Source organism: Lissotriton helveticus, chromosome 7 (genome assembly GCF_964261635.1).
Source record: "Lissotriton helveticus chromosome 7, aLisHel1.1, whole genome shotgun sequence".
Taxonomy (NCBI): Eukaryota; Metazoa; Chordata; class Amphibia; order Caudata; family Salamandridae; genus Lissotriton; species Lissotriton helveticus.
The window spans coordinates 20,289,638-20,315,607 of NC_136068.1; the positions used below are offsets into that span (position 1 = coordinate 20,289,638).

Here is a 25,970-nt window from a genome sequence, read left to right on the forward strand (position 1 = left end):
CATCACCAAAATCCTTTAAAGACAAAGCAAAGGAACTTTTGAAACAACTAAAAGAAACATATCTGATTTCTCCATGGATTGAATTTTGGGTGGGTTTTGGTGCATTTATCCTCATACTTTGGCTCATCATGGTATTTACCTTGGGACGCTTCATTGAGGGAAAATATGCTAAAATGGACACAGCAAGTCAGAACATCAACTTGGTCCTCAAACCACACACATCTTCACACGTCGAGAAACGAGAACTTTCTTCAGAACTTTCTTCAGCCAACTTCACAGCAATTCCAATACCTGGTGGGGTAGCCTGGGACAACACTGACTATGAAATTTATGGTCCGGTCGAGATCCTGAAATATCCACACCAAATCAAGATCTCTTTGAGTGACTTTGCAAAACCAAACTCATTTGCTGATGATTGGGACTTTGAAAGTATTAACAATATGATGTCTGACTTAGTAATGTCTGCTAAAATTACAAAACATGATTATTTGCAGGGTTCTACAAATTATGACAGCATGTACTGCTATAACCATTATGGTAACCATTTCTTGCATAAATCTGCACAACCTAGAAATGTTTTAAGTTATAATCAATGGGAACATTGTGCTACACCTCCAAAAGGGAGCTCTAGAACCGTATATGACAAATATTCATATTTTTCAGGTTTTAACATAACTAATGCTGAAACATTTTATTACAAATTGTCAAACAAGACAGGGATGAAAACCATGATAACCAACACAAAATTGATATATTCAGATTCTTTCTTTGAAAAAATGAATACTTTTGGATTTGATTATTGGGACAAACATGTTGATTTGAAAAGTGTTTGGGGACAAAAGAATGGCAAGTACAGGGCTTAGAAGCTTTGTTTAGAGCCTGCATGATCCCAGAACAAATGATATTTTTAAATGACACCGTCCAACAAACCACCTGTCTTGGCCTAGCAAAAATCAAAGATTTAAATAACCTGTCTATTCCAAAGCCAACAATGTTTAGCAATAACTCTGATACAGATGAAGAAATAGACATAAACCATATACTTAACCAAAACCAAACACATCCTGATTGGAAACAATGGTTGATCTGGCCCACAGATACAAATAACTGTCAAGATAGATTCCTGAATAAAACACAGGGTTTCAAAATGACCAGGCCAGACCCTAGATATCCTCAAAGACATCACCCAGGGATAATAACAACATACAGTGTGGGCAAATTATGCCTTCAATGGCTTCAAACTTCCACACTGCCTGAAATTAAGCAACACCTAACTTTACTTACTGATGGTGCTGACTTGCGTGATTTCATACTGGGACCACGCAAACAGCGTCATAAGCGTTTCATAGCAGCCTCTGTATATGCAGCATACAATGAGGCCTGGAAGGTTACTCAAATTGAGACAGCAGAAAGAATACGGGAAATTGACCGTATTAATTTGGAAAAATCACTTTCTGTAGTGGACAATGGGTTAATGACTCTGTCCTCCAGAATTTTTTCATTGGACAGCATTGTGTCTTCAGCAATCGATATATTATCGCAAGACTTACTATTATTACAACATGGTCAGTCACAATTGCGTTCTATTGTACAGCTTGGTTGGACGTTACAAAATCTGCGTTCAGGCTATGTGCCTTGGCGTTTAATCAACACAACGTCACTATTCCAAATCTTTAACCTTACTGATAGACAAATCGGTATGGCGCAGAAGGGTGCTGATTATACAATCTTGAGCATTGAAAAACTAGAAAGATTACCAATGACAATGTCAGAACGACCTGTCAGTGAATGGATAATACACGGAATCATAAATATTCCAATCTCAACCTTCAGGTTTCAATACTGCCAAAAATATATACAGGCTGGCATGTACGAGAAATTGGGAAAAGGGTACCTTAAAACAACTTGGAACCTGCCCTATTCACATGCATGTGTCAGTAACAAAGGACAGAAAGTGTTTCTTAGTGGCAACAATTGTGCTATGTCACTAAGCGGCACGCTTCTGTGTAACGGTATTAGTTTGCACGGAGCCTGTGAAGGGAATTCATACAACCTTTCATGTCACCAGCAAGGCGCACCTGCAACTGAAATAGAACCATTCTTTCAAAGACTCTATAATGGGAGTTACATTCTTATTGTAGACCGCAGATGCTGCAGTCTTATGCCCGGGACTCCTTATCTCGTCACTACGACGGCGAAGGTCAAGTGCTGTGGACGTTCTTTGTTCCCCAGCTCCTTTCCAGACAGGGAGGCGAGGGCATGGCCCAGTTTGAAAATTACTTCTATTCGAATAGACACTTTAAGCAGAATGAAAACAGTGCTTCTTCAGACGCCTACAAGGCTCACGTCATCTAAAGAAACGTATGATCTACAAGTCGCAAGGACGACTGCAGAGATACATACATTATTATCAACCAATTCCCCCGTACATTTCGCGGAAATCCTGAGCGAAATCTTAAATATTTCTGATACCACAGGGGTCTCAAAGGTATTTAAGACAGTATTTTCGATGGCATTAACACCATTCAAAGCCATACTGGGTATTTTTCCAGACTTCGTCCATTCGATTTTTGGCGGACTTCCCCTGATCCTAGGACTAATTGCAGGAATCCTATTCCTGGTCCTTATTTTTCGTTATGGCAACCCATGTCACAGATCAAACTCTCGCGACAATGGAAGATACGATCCTAGCCATTGGATACCGGGACCGGATATCAAAAATCCTGGGACTCTCCCGGCTTAGAGACCTAAACATGACTTGGTTTCTATCATTTCGACCAATGTGGCAAAGGTGTGTTTTACCTGTACTAAGGTGTCTGCTATGCGGAGAAGAATGCGTGTTAGACACCTGTCTGACGCTACAATCGGATGCGCCAGTGGATGCAGATACACTGTTGGTTCCTACCAAGGTTCACGCACTGTGCTGCCCTCAAAGGCTGCCAATTCTGATGACGGCATTCCTGGAATCTTCACCACTGCGATTGAAGAGTAGTGAAGTTCAAGATGAAAGCAGCATCGAACAGGTACGACCTTCTGTCAGCAATGCAAATCAGAATGTCAATGGAGACAATCATGCGCACGAATGCATGGTTACCCCTATTTCCGACTTAGTGGAACTTTCCCATGAAGCTGTTGACAGTTTTTTCGAAAGCCTGAATGATATGATGTTCTCTCCGGAACAGAAATAGAGACTTTTGAGTAAACTCGCACGCGGCGTTCCCTGAATTCGGCCTTCAACTTTAATAATAAAGTCACATGAACAATTACAATCCAGTTCACGGACAGCAACTTTTTTCAGCAAGCCCCTAAAATATTCTTCTATATATTTTTTCCCGGGACACTGATCTTCTGCTTAAAGTAAGAAACTATTCCTAGAGAACTAAGATTTCTATTTTTTTTAGATTCTTTATAGACTTTATATAGACTTTAGCTGCCCACTGGTATGTTCACTATATATTTTATGTGATGAAATGGTTTCGACTTTTTTTCTGTATAGCCATATTAAGAGCCATTTCATGTGTATTCCTCATATACCAACAAACAATAATGCATAACAATGCGTGTTTACTTTTGCATTTGATTCATAGCTTAAGTGCATACGATATATATGACTGCAATTTTTCAGTATATTTGAAAATTTCAAAATGCATTTATGTATTTTGGGGTGGTAAGGTATACACTATACTCTATAGTATGTTGTACTATGTTATACTATGCATAGATTAGTAGATATGACCATAGTTAGCGTGGAGTGGGTGTCGTGTATTTCTATAGGTTCTGAATCGATCCCCCTATTCCTGACCCTATTCTGGTTAAACTACCTAGCTAGTTAACTAACAGTCAGCCCATGAGGCAAGAAATTCCCCATGATGCAGATACCGTTATCTGACGCAGTCACACTACGGCACAGGAACGTGTTATCTGATTAGGTCATAACGCTTGAGATCTAATTAGACAAGCAATATTCCTCCAGCCCCTGATAAGGCATACGACGTTCTCATAACAAATCAAACCTATGACAACCTGGATAATCCGTGCGGCCATTGTTTTGATTTCACAGAGAACTTTAGTAAAGAATGTGCTAACGAGCAAGTCGTATGACATCTTTATTGACGTACCTATGTCCATCCTTACGTCAATCCCGGCACCTTTAAGGTATAAATATTGCCGATCTTGCCCTATGCAAAACACACGCGTGGTGACAAGACGGAGCAGCCATACTTGCCGAAGCCGAGAGCAGAAGCAGACCCCGCAGGCAGCAGCCCCGCCTTCCTGACGCGCTGAGAGACGCGCTGCTATCTCAAGCCGAGAGACCCAGCACCGGCGCTTCCGGGTAGCCCTCGCAGGCAGCCTGGAATATCGAGAGCAGAGAAAGAGATACCATTCCTCATTCATCCTAAATTCCAGGTACAGAACTGAATAACCCCTCCTAGAGAATTCTTTAGTTATTCACTTGGCAAAAACAAACTTAACTTAAACTGTAACTTTCTATTCCCGCCCACGCATTAGACTTAGGTCAGGTACACGGGGTAGGCGTATTTAGAAACACCAGTTGAGCACGTTTAGTCAAATGTATATGTGTATGTAAATATATTTTAATCATTTTAAACATCATATGGCTCAGAAACCATATCAATGTTTTTACAGTATTATTTTATACTATTGCTTCTAATGTATGCACTTTACTTAACTATAAGTATCGCAATAATATCGATCCATTTCTCTTGTACGAGAAAAGAGACTGATCAATAAATAACATCTTTTTATTGAACACGCCCGTCTCTTCCTTTTCTCTACATTCTGATGAGACTAAGAATGCACGTACTGACTGAGTAAAATAATTGCCTTGTGCTCACACGACTCTTGAGATTGACTCTTGATTAGGGGAGAGCAAAGTTGTCATGTTCTATGGTTGTCAGAAACTAAATCCCTTCTTGTCTAATCAGGGGAGTTAATCCTTCCTTGAACATTCGAGAAAGTTTCTAGCGAACTCTGAGCTTAGCTGGCAAACCCAAAAATTAAGTCTAGTATCGACAGTAGTAGACCTAGTTAACGTCTGGCCTAGGCCTTTACTGCTGTAGGTACTATTCCAATGCGCAGAGCCTATTGGGAAAATAGGAACTACACTACAGCATTGGTAGGAGAGCAGAGGTGTTTGAAGTCAGTGGGCTGAGGGTCAAAGTTGCTGTAGATGTCTGTGGTCTTCTGGTGGAAGCAGTCTACTAGGGTGTTGCAGAGGGCTTAGGCGGGGTGATTTGAGTTTTTGATGGTAGCTGGCCAGGAGAAATCTCTGATGATGGTGAAGAGCACCTTTGCGTGGTTTGCACTTGCCCGGATGCGGTTGGTGAGGACGTTACTCTTGGTCTCCCCGAGGTGGTGGTGGTATTTGCTGAGGGCGGTTCTGAATGAGCTGAGATCAGAGGGGTTCTTGTTGGTGCACCAGCATCTCTCAGTTTCTTGCAGTCGTATTTCAGTGTCTGTAGATCGGGTGCGAACCAGCTGGCATGCTTTGTGGGACTGTTGCAGGGGTTGTCCTTCATAGAGGCGATGGTATCTATGGTGGCAGAGAGCCAGTTATAGAAGTTCTAGACTTTGCGGCTGAGGTTTTCGGCAGAGTTGAGTATGTTTGTTTTGAGGGAAGAGGTCCAGAGGGGTTCTGTGACTAAAGTGGGGTATAAGGAGGGTATAAGGACGGTCAGGGAGGGGTTTAGGGAGGAACATGCACCTATCGATGAAAGAGTATGCCCAAATATATTTTTCAATTTAAGCTACAGAAAAATAATTGTCATTTTTTGTCAATATATATAAATTAGTTAAAGATTTATGTCAAACTGAAGATAATAGTGCTGTAGCATTTTTTTCTTTTCTTCTACATTTAAAATAAAGATATCAAATTAGTTCAAATGAATGGAGAGAAGAAATGAGAGCAATTAGATGAGAGATAAATTGGGCGATGTGGGGAGAAAAATGGACAGAAATGTGGGGAGAGACAAATGGACAGCAAGGATGGGGAAAGATTAAAAAAAGAAATGAGGGAACTTGGGAGGGAGAAAAATGGGGGGCATAAAGGAAAAAGAGTGGAGAGCAATTGGGAGAAATTGAAGAATTGTCATGAGGGAATATATGAAGGGAAAACTCAACAATGAGAAGAAAGATGAAGGGAGCGCACAGAGGAGAAAAAGGAAAGCAAAGTACCTAAGTGGAAGAAAAGGTAAGAATAACAGGGGAAGTTAGTAAGGGAAGAATGAGGGAGGAATGGTAAAATGGGAAGAAAGTGGAGATAAAAAGAGAGAAGAGGTAAGGTAAAGATGAAAAGATTCGTTTAAAGAAAGCAGACGAAATGGAGCAATGAAAAAAGGTGTTTATGGGAGAGGTGCAACTAAGGAAGATATGAAGGGAGGGCAGAGAGGTGAGATATAAGGGGGGCATGAGGGGACGGGTGAAAGGGTAACTGCAAGAGAGATTAAAGGAGTGAAATGTGGGGCTATGAAGGAAGAGCAGCAAGAGGAAACATTGAAGGGAACAACAAAGAAAGATATGACGGGAAAATAAATAGGTTAGAGCTAAATGGAGAGCAGTGAAGGGCGAGATGCAGTTGATTAGAGGGAGAGGAACCAAGATTAAAGGAGAGAATATGAGGTGAGATGAAGGGAGAGTAGGTAAAGATTGGAAGAAGGAAAAGTAATGAGCAAACAGATGATGGGAGAACAATTACGGGAAGTTGAGTAAGGGCAATGAGGGAAAATGTGATGGGAGAGGTATGAGATAAGAGATGAAAGGAGAGATATAAGGAGGAAAATGTAGGTAGAGTGCCTAAAGAGAAAAAAGTAAGAATGAAAGCGGGAAGTTAAGGAAAAGAAGTGTGAGGCAGGGAAAGGAAGACAGAAAGAAGGTAGCGATAAAAGAAGAAAGACAAGGGAATGTAGAACTGGAGAGAATAAAATAAGTCTTTAGTTGAATTTAGTTCTTACATATTTTTTATTTTTTATAAAATGACCACTGGCATAAAAAAGGTTCTACCTTCAAGCCACTAACAAGACAAGACTAAACCTCAAGAGACAAATAATAAGTGATGATGGAAAAGACAGCAAGAAAGCTTGATCAAAATAGGCACAAAACAGAATAAATGAACTCATATGAAATGGACCAAAAACATGTCTCACCCCTCTGGAGGTAGCGTTGGTTTCTGCCCCATCTGAAAAAAGAAAGGATCATTAAAATAACGCCATGTAGGTCTCCATAAAATATATCTGTTTACTTAGCTGCAACATTCCGTGTAATCATCTGAATCAATGACCTGAGGGCCTCAGAGCTCCAACTCTCTTGAGCTTTTCAGAAAATTCTATCCCCCTCTCAAGCCACATGCCTGAAGAGAAGTCCTTTTGCTTAGACTTTCTAGGAGCTGCTCTGTGTCGCCGGACTGGGTGGTGGGACAGACTGAAGGACTTGGGCTGCCTTCTTGCTCCTTGATGGCAGGACATCATGTTTAAAGTCCTGGCCTATCCTGCTGCAATCACTGTTAGAAAGTGTGCCAGCCAAAGAGCTGAAGAAAAGCAATCTATGGCTCCACCTCACAGACCAAGTAGGGTTCTTGTATGAAAAGCTGAAAATGGAAACCTGTATCTTGGGTAAGGATCAAAATGGCAACTGTAGACATGAGAAATGGAGACCAAAGCCAAGAGCTGCTGTTAAACCTCTTGGGATATTCTTGTTTTTTGTACCAGATGACAACTGATCCCTCATATTTCCCTGAAGGGGAGGTGTTTGTGGATACAGGCTCTGTGATCCATACTCTAGGGACCAGGGGCCAGATGTAGGTAGAAATAATTTACCGATTCTTAATTACCGAATTTTACCGATTCGGTAATTAAGAATCGGTAAATCAGAGGGGTGGAGATGTAGGTATTCCAGATGTGCTGGAATACCGAATCGGAACAATTCGGTATTTACCGATTCGGTAAATACCGAATCAGTAATGCCCATTCATTCCTATGGGCTTCAAAGCCCATAGGAATGAATGGGCATTACCGATTCGGTATTTACCGAATCGGTAAATACCGATTTTCACAAGGGTGCAGGGGGTGTCACTTTGACACCCTCTGACCCCCCCAAAATAGGCTCGGGTGCCATGTGGCAGGCATACATGCCCTAAGGGCAGGTCTGCCTGTCATATGGCATAGGTGTGCATGCACACATGTGCATGCACACCGGAATCGGTATTTTACCATCAAATTGGATTTGATGGTAAAATACCGATTCGGTAAGGCTTGTGGGACTCAGAAGAGTCCCACCTACATCTCAGATTTACCGAATCGGTAAAAATACCGATTCGGTATTTTACAGAATCGGTAAATTTACCGAATCGGTAAATTTACCGATTCTGTAAAAAAGTGCCCCTACATACCAAATCATGAATACCGCTCGGTAACGGCCGAAAATACCGATTTTCGGCCGTTACCGACCGACCTACATCTGGCCCTTAGGGCCTGAATTAGAGTTTAGTGGACAAGCTAATCCATCTCAAAGGTGGGGGATTATGCCATCCGCCCTATTACTAATACCTTATATCCTATGGAACTTGTGGCAACGCTGGAGGGATATCTGTGTTGATTGTGATGGAGTCCCCGTCCACCAGACTCTAAATCAGGCCCAGGGTCTGCTTGATGGTCTAGTTTACTGCCAGCATGCAGGACATAACAAGCCGCTACACAGAAGAAGTCTGATGTCTTGGATCACTCCCTGGTAATCTTCATCAATCTTAGCTCTATACTCCTCGCTGCAGTCCCATCCATGTGATGGAACAACCTCCCCATGGTCTATCCTAAATGTTGTACGGCATTACAACACAGGCTTTTACCCCGCATGCCATTACAACGCAGTTTTTACAACGCAAGCCGTTACAACGACTTGCGTTGGGGGGCGCTGGATAGTGGAATAGTTTAATTTTCTATTCCAACTCCAGCCCACGTTGACAGTAGGGAAGGTGTTGGATAGAAAATGTAACTATTCCCTATCCTACAGCGCCCTCCAGCGCAAGTTGTTGTCCCTCACCAACGACCCCGCCACCACCAAAGCCAGCCTCCAGGAAGGAATGAAAGACGCCGCGGAATGGATGAAGATCAGCCGTCTGAAACTGAACTCAGACAAGACGGAAGTCTTCATCCTCGGACCATTCCCTTCCGCGTGGGATGACTCCTGGTGGCCCCCTGCACTGGGCACCGCACCCAAGCCAACGGACCATGCACGCAACCTGGGATTCATCCTGGACTCCTCCCTCACGATGACCAAGCAAGTCAACGCCGTCTCGTCTTCCTACTTCAACACCCTGCGCATGCTCTGAAAGATCTTCTGGTGGATCCCCACCGAAACCAGGAAGACGGTTCCCCAGGCCCTTGTCACCAGCCGTCTGGACTACGGGAACACCCTCTACGCTGGAACCACAGCCAAACTCCAGAAAAGACTCCAGCGCATACAGAACGCTTCTGCATGACTCATCCTGGACATCCCGCGCCACAGCCACATCTCTGCCCATATGAAAGCAGTGCACTGGCTCCCCGTCACCAAGAGGATCACGTTCAGACTCCTCACCCACGCACACAAGGCTCTCCACGACATGGACCCGAAATACCTCAACAGCCGCCTCACATTCTACACACCCACCCGCCAGCTCCGATCGCCAGCCTCGCCCTCGCCTCCGTCCCACGAATCCGCAAATCCACCGCCGGAGGAAGATCCTTCTCCTACCTGGCGGCCAAGACATGGAACTCCCTCCCCACCCACTTTCAGATGACCCAGGACCATCTCTCCTTCAGAAAGCAACTTAAGACCTGGCTGTTTTCGGGCAGTAGCGATCCCCCCCCCCCCCCCCCCCCCCTCCAAGCGCCTTGAGACCCTAGCAGGTGAGTAGCGCGCTCTACAAATTTGCTGAATGATTGATTGATTGACTTGCCTTGTAATAGCAGCGTTGTAATAGCAGTGCCGGGTAATGCCTGCGTTGTTATGGATGTTTCCCATCCTAAGCTGTGGCAGGTTTCCTATGTGTCCCTGGCTAGAGGAAACTTTAGATCTCTGAACAACTAGATGTGTTTACCAAAAGGAAACCAGAGAAAGGGGCATTCAGTGCTGGTGTGAGCAGTGATACGTTTTGTGTGAGTAACAAATGAGTCCCTCTCTGTGATTGGACTACAGAGTGTGCTGGACAGAAATGCTGCCATCTGCACTCCATGTGACATTGATGTACATCCACAGCAGGCACTACAGCTGAAACCACATCTACCAGTGCTGCTGGGACCACAGCACCAACCACGGCTGCCACCACAGCAGGGACAACTACAGCTGTAAACACAGCAGGGTCACCAACAGCAACAACAGCTGGAAGCACATCAGGTACAGGAGCAGCTACTACTGCTGTGCAAAGAACAAGAACCACAGCACCAACCACGGCTGCCATCACAGCAGGGACAACACCAGCAACAACAGCTGGAAGCACAGCAGGCACAGGAGTAGCAACTACTGCTATACGAACAACAAGAACCACAGCACAAACCAGCATCCACCACGGCAGGGACAACAACAGCTCTGACCCTCCTTATACAGGACTGATTCTTAGATAGATGTAGTTGTTACGCAGCACAGGACTGATTCTTGGATGGATGTAATTGCTACATAGTTCAAGATGTTTGTCCCTGTGACTCTCCTTTTACAGGATTGATTCTTGTTCGAAGTGATGTTGTTGCACAGGTTTAGGATGGATAGACCACAGGTGGAGGTTCTTTTTGCATTAATGCGAGGTGAACAATACTGATTCTGGAGAGCGCTGCACTGAACATACCCATGTGTGGGACTGCTTGACTGCTCACCTATGCCACCACCATCGGTTGCTCCATGTGGTACCCATCCTAGTGAAGACAAGGAACTACCTGCTGCCCTTTGGCCTCATTCCACAGATTAGAAACAAGAAAACCAACTCCTATCATTGAGTGTAGTAAAAGGGAACTCATGGGTGGAGTAACCGGAAGCATTTAAAAGGGGATAGTAGTAGTGGCAGGAGCATAGGGTGCACAGAAACCACTGTCATTGGAGATTACCAGTTGTACAGGTGAAGACTGAAATGCATGAGGAACCAGGCAAAGAGTTTCTAGAGAGGTACATAGACAGTCAGTCAGCCTCCCAACAGGGGTTGTCCTCTACCCCTTACAGCAGAAGGAATCTAGGTGTCCTCCACCACTCTTGTGAATGAATATCCTTAGAGGAGGCCTTCTGTGGAGGTCACTGTTGCAGCCTAGCAAGGTCTTCTGCCTGACTTTGAACTCTGAGACGACATCTGTTGTGACTGGTACCGTGTTCTCCTGACCATTGATGGTGGGACGGTCTGGTGTCCATGCTGTGATCTGCTTATTTGGACTTGGGTTGAGCTGTTGACTTGAGGGTCTGTGTCACTGACCCTCAAGGCACTGCGCGCAAGAACAGGGTCCCGGAGGCATCCCAGGCCTGCCACCAATGGCACAGTGCTGCAAACCATTACACCCAGTGTCATCCTTACCAGGGAAGGACAGAGTCTCCATCCCAGAAGAGGCGGAGATCTTTTAAAGTGTCCGCCCAGGTGGTGGTAGGCTCCTGCTAGGTCACAGCAGCCAGCAGTCAGAGGCAGTTGGTTCCTGCTGCCCTATGTGTAGGACCACTGAAGAAGCACCATTAGGTGGATGTAGGGATTTTCGCCTGATTATGGATTTATCTCACTAGCATCATGTTCCACAGTCAGCGGCTTCATGTGCAAATTTCAATGAAGGATTATATCTGGATTCAGTGGATCTAAGGTTGCAAAAAAGTGCAACTCATGGTGTAGTGAAGTGGCAGTCTCTTTGTAAGGGACACCTCCAGGAGGTAATGCGGTGCAGGGGGACTCCAAGCCTCCTGGGCTCACACTAGCATCACTGGTCAGTTTTTCAGTGTTTCATGAAGGTATTAAACTGCAATAAATTCAGTGAACCTAATGTTACTAATTAATGCTCCTACCAAGAGCTTTTTCCCACAGCTTGAAAAAATAAATGGAATTGAAATAGAGTTGAAAAATGATTCTTCTATTTTCCTGACAGTGTTTTGCTTTGTTTATTGTGCCAATGCATGTTTGATCACAAGCACAACTTTCAAGACATCTGTTATTGAATGAGGACCTTCAAGGCACAGAACTAAGCTTGTCACTTGTCTTTTTAAGGCTTGATGTCCTGAGTGTGACAGCACCACCTAGAGAGAGCTTTATAAAATACATGTGTAATTTGCAATGCTGCTCTGCAAGGAGCTTCTAGAGGACCATAAGCACAGAGAGTAAAACTGGAACTGAAGACAAGTTCTAAAACATACAGGGGAAAAAGACAAGCATTGGCAAAGCCAATAGGCCTGGCATTGGCGGCCAGCCTTTTGGCAATTCTTGTTTTGCTTTTTCATTGTTTAAGCAAAACCTCATTGTTTAGGAAACTGGCGGGCACTCATCACGCCAAAAAAATAGCTTTTTTGCACACTAAAAAGCATACATTATCATACTAGTCCCAGACACTAATGGGCACTACGTTGTGTGCTGATGTGTTTCTTGTGCACGGGCAGCATGCCATGAGTCCTACTGTAGTCAGCCAATGGCTGAAGTGGGACGATGTACTCCCCCCATGCATGCTGGAGAGGGTGAAAGAAAAATGTGAATGACACAACCGCAGGCTAATGAATGAAGCCTAACTGAAAACTCCTCCAATTAACTATGTTATACACATAATTATAGTAGAATTAAAAGGTCTTGACTAACACAGACCTTAAAAAGCCAATCACTCTCCACTGGCTGTTGGCCTCTTCCTGGAAAGAAAGAAAGAAAGAAAGAAAGAAAGAAAGAAAGAAAGAAAGAAAGAAAGAAAGAAAGAGAGAAAGAAAAAGAGAAAAAAGAAAGACATCTGCAAGGCAGAAAGTACGGTAGGAAGAAAGAAAAAAAGAAAGAAAGAAAAAAAGAAAGACATTTGCAAGGCAAAAAGGACTGTAGGGAGAAAGAACGGGAGAAAGAAAGAAAGAAAGAAAGAAAGAAAGAAAGAAAGAAAGACATTTACAAGGCAGAAAGGACTGTAGGAAGGAAGGATGGAAGAAAGAAAGAAAGAAAGAAAGAGAAAGAAAGAAAGAAAAAGAAAGAAAGAAAAAAGAAAGTCAAAGAAGAAAGAAAGAAAAGAGAAACAAAAAAGAAAGAAAGAAAAAAGAAAGTCAAAGAAGAAAGAAAGAAAGACATTTGCAAGGCAGAAAGGACTGCAGGAAAGAAAGAAGGAAGGAAAGAAAGAAATTTGCAAGAAAGAAAGAAAGAAAGAAAGAAAGAAGGAAAGAAAGAAAGAAAAAGAAAGTAGGCAAAAAGAAGGAAAAGATAAAAAGGCAAGAAAAGAAGCAAGATAAATAAAGAAAGAAGGAAGGAAGGCAGGAAGGAACAACAGAAGGAAGAAAAAATGAAATGAAGGATGGAACTGAAGAAAGGAAAGAAAAAAGAAAGAGAAAAGAAAGGATGACATCGGATTTGGCATGCACACAGCGATGACTTCATCAAATGCAGCTGGCGACGTGCTGGAAGCCATTTTCTTTCAGGACGTCTAGGGAGAGGACGATTTTCAAGTAAGTTCTTCTCCAGGGGCGTTAGGTGGGGGAGAAAACAGACACAGGGGGAAAGAAAGAAAAGAGTTTTTACTTTCCCCTGTGCCTGTTTGGATTAGAATACTGCTCCACAGTGATTCTACACAAAAATATGTGGAAAATGTGTTTTTTTAACTAAATTTGAGGTTTGCATGGCATTCTGGGTAGGAAAACGTTGGGGGATCCACTCAAGCCATACCTCATTGTATTCCCCTGGGTGTCTTGTTTTCAGAAATGTTTGGGTTTGGTACTTTCCCAAGATTGCCCCGAGCCCGGGGCCAAAATCTCAGGTGCACCCCCCCCACCAAAACCAGGTAGTTTTCTTATAGGTTATTTTGAAGTCTCCACAGTACGAATTGGGCCATTTCCTGTTGCAGCCACTATGCCCACCCACACAAGTGAGGTACCATTTTTATCTGCATACCTGGGGAATCGCTGGGTGGGAGGACATTTTTGTATCCACGCAGATTCCAGAGCTTTCCCACACAGAAATTTGAGAAAAAGAGACTTTTTCAGCAAAATCTGAGGTTTGCAGGGGATTCTGGGTAGGAGAATATGGGGGGACTCACGCAAGCCACACCTTGCTGGACTCCATTGGGTGTCTAGTTTCTAGATATGTGTGGGTTTGGTAGGTTTTCCTAGATGGCCGCCGAGCCCAGGGCCAAAAACTCATGGGACCCCCTTGCAAAACCAGGTTGTTTTGTGATAGGTAATTTTAATGTTGCATCAATAGGTTTTGGGTCCTTGCCTGTCAACGGGTTCTTGACCTACCCACGTGAGTGAGGTACCATTTTTATCGGGAGACCTGGGGGAACGCTGGGTGGGAGGAAATTTGGGGATCCACGCAGATTCTAGAACTTTCCACCACAGAAATGTGAGGAAAATGTGGGTTTTTTGACAATTTTGTAGGTTTGCAAGGGATTCTGGGTATTAGAACCTGGTGAGAGCCAGTCAAGTCACCCCATCCTGGATCCCCTGGGTGTCTAGTTTTCAATAATGTATAGGTTTGCTAGGTTTCCCTAGGTCCCTGCCGGAGCTAGGGTTAAAAAACTACAGCTAGGCTCTTTGCCAAAAAAGGGTCAATTTTCACTCTGAAATTGTGGTGAGTCCATGTTGTGTTTTGTGCCGTTTCCTGTCGCGGGCACTAGGCCTACCCACACAAGTGAGGTACCATTTTTCTCGGAAGACTTTGGGGAACATGGGTTGTGTGGAAATTTGTGGATCCACGCAGATGCCAGAACTTTCCACTACAGAAATGTGAGGACGTTTAGTTTTTTTTGACAATGTTTTAGGTTTGCAAGAGGTTCTGGGTACCTGAACCTGGTGAGAGCCAGTCAAGTCACCCCACCCTGGATTGCCCTGGGTGTCTAGTTTTCAAAAGAGTATAGGCTTGCTAGGTTTGCCTAGGTGCCGGCAGAGCTAGGGTTCAAAAACTACAGCTAGGCACTTTTCCAAAAAGGGTCAATTTTCACTGTGAAATTGTGGTGTGTCCACGTTGCGTTTTGTGCCCTTTCATGTCACAGGCACTAGGCCTACCCACGTAACTGAGGTACCATTTTTCTTAAAAAACTTTGGAAAACGTGGGGTGTGTGGAAATTTGTGGATCCACGCAGATTCCAGAACTTTCCACCACAGGAATGTGAGGAAAATGTGTTTTTTTGACATTTTTTTAGGTTTGCAAGGGATTCTGGGTAATAGAACCTGGTGAGAGCCGGTGAAAGTCAACTCATCCTGGATTCCCCTTGGTGTCTAATTTTCAAAAATGTGTCGGTTTGCTAGCTTTCCCTAGGTGCCGGCAGAGCTAGGGTTCAAAAACAACAGCTAGGCACTTTGCAAAAAAAGGGAACATTTTCATTCAGATAATGTGGTGTGTTCACGTTGCGTTTTGAGCCATTTCCTGTCGTGGGCACTACGCCTACCCACACAAGTGAGGTACCATTTTTATTGGGAGACTTAGGGTAATTCAAATTTGTAAAGCAACTGTTATTACCTATTGACTTTTAATGTATTTCTGCCTTCCAAATGGAAGACAATGTGTAAAAAAGGTGTCATTTTGAAAAATGGCCGACAATTCTCATGCTAGTATGAGTATTCCCAATTTAGGCAATGTGCAAATATCTACTGTATTTAACTCTATATTTTGTTCCCATTTCAGAAATACATAGGTGTTTTTCATACCGATTTTTCCATGTATACTTTTTCCCAGAATAATTGCTATATACCCGTTACATGATAAAAATACATTGCAAGTCGCTGCTTAGTTTTTGGCTCTGGGTTCGTCAGGTACTTGATGAACCTACAAGTCCCACAACCAGTAAGGTCCCGTGGATGTAACGCTTTATTGCTTTCAAAAAGCTGTCATAATTAGAAGAAGTTACATGTGAAAACGTTGACACAAAGGGCTGTTTTTTCAACTAATTTTTAATTTTTCCTATATTTAACTGTTAGTTTCTATAAAGAAACCTTGAAGGAACTACACAAATGACTCCTTGCTGAATTCAGAATTTTATATACATTACTAAAATGTATAGCTTTCCAGGATCCATTATTGCTTTCATACCCATTTCTACCACAAACTGGAAGGAGGTTGAAAGCAAAAAAAGTAGCAAAAATAGGCCATGTCCAAGAAAAATGCCAAAGCTGTGTAAACAATTGTGGTTTTCTGACAAAAGTCTGTCATTCCCTAAAAGCTTGGAAAATAGTGATTTCAGGCCCACAAACCCTTTTTGATACCATTTGCAGGGAAAAACCCAGACACTTTTATTTGCAGCACTTTTTTCTCATTTTCCCAAAAAAACAAAATGTAGCTCTATTTTGGCTAATTCCTGAGTTCCCTCCAGGGGAATCCACAAACCCTAGGTACCTTTAAAATTCGTATGATGTTGGAAGAAAAGGACGCAAATATGGCATGGATACCTTATGTGGTCAAAAAGTTGCAGGGGCCTAAACGCGAGCTACCCCAAATAGCGAAAAAAAGACTTTGCACAGGGAGGGAAAAGGCCTAGCATCGAAGGGGTTAATTCCGGATATGTTCTTACCATCTTGCCAAATAAGACTTTATTATCTATACCACGCCAGACCAATCTAAGGTCATCAGTGGAGGGGGACAAATCTCCTGCACCACACTCTTGACCATAGATCAGCCTCGGGGCAAGACTCAGAGTTACGTTAATGGGGTATGATCCCCATGGACAGTAGGAACAACCTCAGCTTTTAACACACATTTTTCTAACGAAGAGGAGATAAAAATAAAATCGATGGTGGAGGCCGAGCCCCTGCCTCTGTACATAGGTTCTGTATGGTTAGCTCTTGTAGATACTGCAGCAAGCTCCATCACGTCCAAAAAGTTGTTAGTGCTTATATAATTTAATAATTGAGCCCCCCTATTACATAATGATGCATTGCAGGTAGGGTGAATAGCAGAATAAATTCCGCTAGGTAGCTTAACATTGAAGTCACCCCCTAGACAAATACCTACGGAGCTATCGACACATTTGGACTTCTGAAGGAAGAAAATAAATTTAAACAAATTAGAAAAATTCATGTTTGGGACACTCTGAAAATCATTATTATAAACATTAATTAAACAAAGTGAAACCCCCTGTTTATAAATTATTGCCTGAAATGTATTGTTTTTGGTGTCAAGGGCCCTTGCACTACCACCTGCAATGATATTAATCCAAATTGAGAGACCTCCTGCCGGATGACCAGAATTTGGAATTGGGACTACAGTGTTAAAACATTCAAACCCCTCCAGGAATAACTCCTGTCTGGCCCATGTCTCCTGAAACATCAAAATATCCAGTTTTTGGACTAGCTCCAACCAGTCAGGTAAGTTCATTTTAAATGCCAGACCCACAACGTTCCAGATTAATATTTTCAGAGTGGGATCAGCGTCAAGCCAAATTGGGGTATGAAGTTCACAAGATGGGAACACAGTTGGAAAGGGAGCTGGCTCAGGTTATACTGATGGTGCTGGTGGGGGAGATAGTCAATCCTGGCTATCCAAACCTGCAGTGGCAAGAACCTATTTTGTAGACAGAGGGAAGGGGTGGCAGAGGAAGCATCAGAAAGTGTAGCTCCCAAGGAGGGTTTATAAAAACAGCCCAAGTGTAATGCCCATATGCTAGTGGTGATATTGGAATGTGCCTCCTGTGCCATTATTATCAATTTAGCCACTGATGGATTGCAGAAATTAACGACTATACAATCCCCCTTGATACCCTTGATACTCTTTGGGAACTGCCCCACCCAACCTACCATGATGATGTTATTGGTAAGTGACGCCCTAAACCCTTTGTGTTTGGATAGCCATTCAACACTTTTGTTAAGTAGTTGATCCCACGATTCGGCTTGATTTGCCTTAAGAGGGGGCACACCTGCCAAGACCATAACGTAAGGGCAGGCTGCCGGGGGCAAGTTTAACACCTCCCTACACCCATTAGGACTTAACTTGCGTGTAGTATCAGTGCCACCCTCACATGATATGCTATTACACTGTATGAAAGCCTCTATACATGTATTTTGTTACATGTATTCACTCAGATTTCCAAGGTAGGCAAGAATGCTCGCATTGGCCCCCTCTTAAAAAAGCTCTGGAGATAAAAGATTTGCACTTTGAGAATCCTTGTTATGTCATTTACGAAGTGGTGTATATTGTTTTACCAACTGTAATACTGTACATATTGGTACTTTTTAGACTTTATCCCGATAGTTGCCTTGCAGGACAGTGTATACTCAAGGTTGTAGGCATGTATTGGTTATGGCGACAGCCGGTGATAAAGATATAAGCCTTATTATTTAATTGGAAAAAGTTATATCAGGGACCATAGGAGTAATCTTTTTATTTGACAAATGTATGACATACGTAGTAGGCCTGATTTATTTATTGTACAACTTAACTGTTAATGTGAACAAGCCTTTACGAGTGGGTTGTCACTACATTGTGTTAAAGCCTGTAGACAAGTGTTACGTCACATGGATTATTTGTTTACTGCTTAGGCAAGGGTTTTGGGGTTGGTAGCCTCCTCTTTTCCCTCCGCTGACAAACCCTGTAAGGAGAAGGTTTGCACCTCAATGCTGCTTGTTAACTTTATTAGAAATGGTTGAATGTTGTTTTGCCAACTGTCATTTTTTGTACATGAGTACATAACTGTATGCTTGAGGGTTGCCTTGCCGGAATGCGTGTACAGAGCTCAGTTAGTCTTAATCAGTGATGGTGATAAATGTGGTAGAAGCCCTCCTGATTAGATTATTGGGAAAACTTGTGCCAGATGCCTTAGGTCTAAATTAATTAGTATAAAAAGTTAAGGCAAGGACAGTAGCCCTGACTTATTGTGAAAAGTTTTTCTTGCTCCTAAATGTGGCAACAATGTTGGAACTTTAAAAAACCAATGCACTATGTGCAATACCATTGCAAGATGGCCACCTGTTGCTATCTAAATATGGCAGCAATGTTGGAACTTTAAAATAACAATACACTATGTGCAATACCATTGCAAGATGGCCACCTGTTCCTATCTGAATGTGGGAGCAATGTTGGAACTTTAAAATAACAATACACTATGTGCAATACCATTGCAAGATGGCCACCTGTTACTATCTAATTATGGCAGCAATGTTGGAACTTTAAAATAACAATACACTATGTGCAATACCATTGCAAGATGGCTGCCTGTTGCTATGTTTATCTTTATTGTTGTATTGTAAGCATGTGCTATCTAAGTTTAGTTGGCAACATGATTTCTTTTTTCTACTTCTATTCTTTTTAATTGTATTGCATATGCTTTTTAAGCTTGTGTGTCTGTCTTATTATGAACGAGTGGGTGAATGGAAGAAGGAGACAGTGGATGGAAGAATGGATATATAGGTGCATTCATCCTCGCCCTCCTGCCAGCCATACATATTCTTGCCATCACAGCCCTGCTCTGACCACAGGGTGCGTAGATCCTTTAACTTACTGTTGTGATGTGTGGCACCTGTAGAAATCACGCCAGCTGTGGATCTAAAGAAAGAAGAGAATGCATTATTATATTTAATGTTAAACTGTGGTTTAAAAGTCAATAATTCACATTCTGACATCATCCCACCGATTTATGGTCCACATTTTACAGGTTTTATCAGTCTTGGCAGTGGTTTGCTACATATGGATGAGTGGGTTATTGCTCCCATGATGCCTGGAGTCAATTGTGTCTCAGTACTTACCTTTAATATTTTTTCCTGTCAGAAGGTATCATAAATGACAGCTGTCTGTGATAGACTTGTGCCCTTGGCCTGTAGCCAGATTGTGTTTAAGGTGTGAGGTTCTTTAGAGTAGATATCACGTATTGTTGTTAGTTGTGGAAATCCCATCATCATTTCTTTTACATTAAGTGTTGCATTTGAATTAAGCTTTGATTGGTCAAGTGTGTGAGTCAGATTCAATCCCTGCAGTATTTCAAAAGACTGAGAGGCTCTCGCCCCCATGATATGTAAAGTATTTTAATAATAGTATATGTCTTTACAAGCACACAGCCCAGTAGGATTTGCATTCTGGCATTAGCAATAATATCACAATGTCATTAAAACGTAACGGTGTGAGAGGCGGTACTTCTGATAGGAGGGCATGGATGGAAAAGGTGTGTGAGCAGTGGTGGCTCAGTGAGTGAGGTTGTATCCTGAGTAATAAAGATGTTTGATTCTGGCTCATCTTCAGATTGTTCCCAAAGAGCAATGTCAACCTGCCCATTCATCATTGTTTGGTACAATGGATACTTACTGTTCTGTGGAACTCTTTGTACGACAGTAGTAAACCAACACAACAACGAGAATCACAGCAACCAGGCTGGCAATCACAATGCCTACAATGGCGGAGGCGGACATCGAGCCGGTGTCGTCTTGAGGATCACGATCTGGCAGGAAACAAAGAGGGGTACAGTTATTACACACACTTCATGATAAGAAACACATGTGCTTTTCTCAAGACACTCAATACACTATGAGACTCAGGGTCTGATTTAGAGTTTGGCCCACAGGGTACTGTGTTGTAAATTCAATGAGTCACTGTTTTTTTAACATAGTCAGTGCTCCGTGCTGCTCCTTATCTAAAAACTGATCGATTAGGTCCAATGTGTCACTTTGTAGAGCCCTGCGTCACATTATACGTGCACCATATTTAATGTATGCAGGGTAGGCATCCCCACTCTAAAATCCATGTAGAAGTGGCACAGTTACATTTACAATTTACTGTGTCACTCAATAACTTTACAGCATCAAACTCCTTACGCCTGCTCAGACCGGGCATAAGGATTGACGCAGAACTTTTAAAATGGGAATAAAATCGTTCTGATACATTGCTGGTGTTGCTTCAGTTTGATGACCAACTCCAGCAATGCATCACTTTACCACCAACAGATGTGCCAGAAATTCTGACACATCTTTTAATCATTGCACCATGGACCCCTGTTTTAATAATACAGCGCATCCATGGTGTTTCAAGGGCATTTGATGCAGGCACAAGAAATCTGATGCATCAATGCCGATGCGTCAGTTTCTTGTAAATGAGGCCCTCGGTCCACCCGCCTTATTTAGAGTGCCCATTGGCTAGATCAACAGAATACTTCCTCCAATGGCAAAATCGAATAGGTGGTGTGTGTCAGAGAAAGGGTTTTATAATGTCTTTCCTATATTGGGTGGATATTGTAAAATCCTTTTTCCTGTCCATCACTGCCAGGACAAACTTGGCAGGAAAAACCAATAATGACCCCCACAGCCTCAGAGAACACTTCCAGGGGGAGGGGCCTTTAAAGTGTCAAAAAACCTTTGAAAAGTTTGACTGAAGGCCGTCTTGGCTAATAACTAATAGTACTGGCAGTCACATTTTTCATATATTGATGGGAAACACCACTACGGCTGTCGTGTCAATGTAGACAGTTGTCGGCAGGGCAGGCGGGCACCTCTAAGTGTGGTGGGTGGAGGTCCCTCAGCATGGCAGAGGTATTGCACCCCCATTCCGATGAAGTAAACTCTGTCTGACAAATTATAGATCAGGCCCTTTGTAACAAAAAAATTCAAATATTTAGCTTGTACTGTCCCAGGAAGTAGTCCACAAACATGTGTTCTGGTGTCAGTATACATTAATTGACACAATAGCCACAATATAAATTAATGTGAGAGCTATTTATATATAAAGACTAATATTTCTTAGCAAGAGTTTGCTGAGCTTGTGCAGAACATTGGAGAGTAAAGTCTTGCGACTCAAGTATTTGTCATCATTTTGGGTTTATTCTGTTTTCAAACCAGCTACATTTATTTTTGACAAAGGACTTTAACTCAGATAAAGGGGCTCATTAGGATAGCGGTTTTTCCGCATCCTCCGGGCCGGCGGAAGCCACCGCTGGCCCGGAGGATGCGGAAAAACCGCAGCAGACTCACCAAAGACCCACCGCCACATTAGGATGGCTGGTGGTTCCTGGTTTCCGTCCGCAGCTTTTCCGCCGCGGTTGGCTTACAACCGCGGCGGAAAAGCACTAATATGGTGACGGTGTCTATCAGACACCGTCAGCCATATTAAGATGCCCAACAAGAAATGCTTTTCCACGGCGGATTTTCTGCCGTGGAAAAGCATACGGAGCTTCACTGCGGAGGCCCGTTGCAAGCCCCCTGGGTGAAGGGGGGGTGGGGGGTGCACTATGGTACCCCCCTGCATTTGTATGCAGTAATCGGCAGGCACCGCGCGGTGCCTGCCGCTTGCTGCATACAAATGCAATGTCTGCATTTTTAACTTTGCGGTGGGTGCAGCTTGAAGCTGCACCCGCCGCAATGTTAAAGATTGAGGATGTGACCGCCAGGCTGGTGGTCACATCCTAATTGCACTGGAGGGACCGCCGCTTCCCCTGCGGACGGTCCCTCCTCCTCTAGGGTGGCGGACGGACGCAAGTCCGTCCACCATCCTAATGAGCCCCTTAATCTGTATATTGTGCACATCGGACGGGGAGGGAGCTTTTCTGAGTATAATTGTTTGGTGGCGCATCAATAACTATTATCTGATATTTATTGTTGCCCTCAAGGGACTTTGAGGGTTATTTATGAGAACCCTGCTTGACTTTTGCACCACGTAAGGTGGTACATGCGCGACGCAGGGCTCTGAATCAAGGTTTATAAAGCCATGCAAGGCTACTCTTCGTGGCTTTGGGTGGCCTCATAAGTCTTGAGTAAGGCGACGCAGTGCAAATCGCTGTGTCGCATACTTGGCGGCTGGGAGACATTCCATGGGCCGCATTGGGTGTTTCTATGCAACCCCCATGGATTTTGACGCTGCCCTAGATTTACAAAATCATGTATACCTGGGGGAGCTCCAATCCTTCTGCCTCCTGCGGTGAGGCATAACAGCGGAAAAATAAGTTTATTTCTCATCATTTTTTCCTCTTTCCATGTGTGCTACATTTACATCGCACATAGAAAGAGGAAAACACATCTTAGGATCACTTCTGTGCAGGAATTTGCTCCTTTCTGCATAAAAACAATCCTACCTGCAACAGAGGCACCATTGCACCATGGTGCAAGGGGCCTATGTTGGTGCTAGACTGCCAAAGCAGCACCAGCGAAGGAAGAAAGGACGGGAATTCACCCTATTGCATAAATACGATGCATTTCCGCCCTTTCACTTTGGCGTAGGCCAGTGCTGCAAGCCGACTTGCTTCGCTGCCCTACACCAAAATCCAGTAAATGAGGGCCTTTGTTTCATATGGTGTAACTTAGGAATTGTCATCTGCAGTTTGTATTCCAGTAAGACGTCTGGACTGTTGAGGAGTACAACACAGCCCCTTCTGCCATTTTTCCTCCTGCAAAGTGTGATGACGAGAACAGATATGTTGGGGAGCGATCTAGAGGTTGGGCGGAGGTCATGTGTACGTAATTGAGGACAAATGTAAGCAGGTTTGCAGCTCGTTTGCGGTGAGGGTCAGTGCACTTTGTATGTGAAAGGCAAGCCCATGTGCTCACACTCTGCGTGCAATGCCAGCCTTGTTGCCCAACTGGGAATCAGTGGAATTCCTGTAGCAATAAAACCTTGTCCATCAGCCTGGGTTTATTCCAAGGAGAAATTTAAGTCGGTCAGGCAGCAATTGGAATAGTTAAGAGTGTTTCTAGCACAGGCTGTGGCCAATATTGTGGAAAAATTGTACTCTGTCAGAAAGGGTGGTAGCTTTAGGTCAACAAGCCAACAATCCTAAGAGACAACAATTTCCCAAAAAACATTGCTTTCAACTCTGTTGATTCTTTGAAGTGTCCACTGGATAATGATCTTTCCTTTGCGAAGCATGTGGTCGAACCTTTGAATTTAATTATTCAACATGATTCAGTTGTGTTTTTTCATTACATATACTTAGACATTAGCTTCTTCCTCATCTGATTTAGCCTTAGCTTGTCCATCTGGTTTTAAAATCAAGCACCAGCCTGGCCTAGTAGGTAAGGTGGAGGCTCAGCTACTATTGACAATGATTCAAACCTTGGAATAGTTTAATTCTTTTAACTATGCTGGGAAATGGGGAATCTCTAAAACTGTGAATACCTTTGACAACAATTGGAGGTGTTTTGTGTTAACACTCCTGGTCATTGCCAGATGTTTGGCAAACTTTTAGCTGAGTTCATATCCTAATTAAAGATTAGTCATTCAAGAGTGTATATAGGAAATTTCAATGATTGGTCTGATGATGGCTTCCCTTCTTGACTCTTTGGATTCCCTTAATCTTTGCCATCAAGTCAAAGAGCCCACACACCAAGCACCGGCACTGCCAGATCTTATTTCCGCAACCCCAGATTTAATAAATTGTGGTCACTTTCTAAATTATATTTTGTGTTGTCTTCTCAACACTTATAATTGACTGGACTGTAATGGCTCTGAGCAATGTCCTAATCATCAACGGGCGAGGTATTCTGCTCCTACTTTGACACTACTGCCTCAGCATTGGCTTCCTTGGCAATACATTCTAAAGTGATTTAGAATATGAATCAATGCCCACAGGCTTATCAGCAGTTATAGACCAGACTTTACCAAAGACATTCATTGATCCTCATAGAAGTCGGCCTTCTGTACCCTGGTACAATTCGTTAGTCAACAAGGCTAAGCTCAGTTGTTAACTCTTGGAATGCGTATGATATTCCAACTATAATCTGGAGGCCAAGGTGGTCTTTAAGGACGGACTCAGATCCTACACAAGTAGTGGAGTGGTGTGGCTCACTGGTTAGAGGCGGCAGACCCAGAAGCAGGAGTCGGCCCGGGACCAGGGTTCAATTCCCGACGCGGCAGGGTCGTGGACCAGTGTCAGTGGACTCGATAATTCTCGCCGAGGTGCCTATGCTAACCAGGGGTCCCACTCTGCAACTCTGGGCAATAGCTTGCTTAATCTCCACAACGGCCCCATCAATGCCGCGGATGCCTAGCTTCACCTTGGAGGTGCCCAGTAGGGACACTCCCACAGGGAAAGCCAGGACGGGTTCCCCAGCGGTATACCACGCCAGGATACTCCGGTAGTAATTGAGCGTGTTACAAAACAGCTTATAGCATAACACAAAGATAAGTCTTGATGGTTAACATTGACTACTAAGCAAATAGAATACTTTTTATCCCTTTTTGGAGCAAGAGTAAAATCAGTTGCTGATTGTTATTTTGGTTGAAATGGACATCCAGTAGGTTATTTTTTTTTGCATCTTGTGCATGATATTGTTTTTATCCCATTTCAGTTTTGATCTACATGTATGGGCTACCGTCGTCCAGGCTTCTGGTAATGTAGGCTTCAGTGACGGTGCATCTGGTGTTGATGGGGAGCCATTTGAATATTTTCAGGAGCATGCGGGGGGTGAGGAAGCAGGCCGAGGAGGCAATGTTTATCAGCTTCTTCATGGTGAGCTTGTTGTCGAGTATGATGCTGTGGTGTCAGATGCGGTCTGTGTGGAGTGGGCGAGGGGACCAGTTGTGCTAGCCACCAGGAGTCGTCCCATGGTGAGGTGTTGCTTCTGAAGATGAGTACCTCTGTTTTGTTGGTGTTGAGTTTGAGGCATTTGTTTTGCATCCAGCTAGCTAAACTGGTCATGCACCTGTGGTATTTGGGTTTGGTGTTAGTGGAGTTTGCGGATAGGGAGAAGATGAGCTGAGTGTTGTTAACGTATGATGTGATGTTCATACCATAGGATTTAACAAGTGTCAAATCCTATCGTAAGTATGTATTGAACAAGGTTGGACTCAGTGAGGACCATTGGTGAATGACTCAGATGATGTTCTTTGGGCCTGAGGTGTAAGGCGGGATGTAGACGCTCTGGGTGCTTCAGGCGAGGAAGGAAGCGAT

At 43.4% G+C, this 25,970-nt stretch overlaps 1 protein-coding gene across 1 annotated transcript in view; it reads right to left on the minus strand.

Moving 5' to 3' along the window:
- LOC144768890 (cell adhesion molecule CEACAM8-like) overlaps positions 1–25,970 on the minus strand; it is a 251,593-nt gene that overhangs the window by 14,011 nt on the left and 211,612 nt on the right. Inside the window, exons 5-7 of the mRNA XM_078652904.1 lie at positions 20,405–20,537; positions 19,608–19,651; positions 7,164–7,195 (exon numbers count right to left, since the gene is read on the minus strand). Coding sequence (XP_078509030.1) covers positions 7,164–7,195; positions 19,608–19,651; positions 20,405–20,537 — 209 coding nt within the window. The remainder of the gene's footprint in view (positions 1–7,163; positions 7,196–19,607; positions 19,652–20,404; positions 20,538–25,970) is intronic.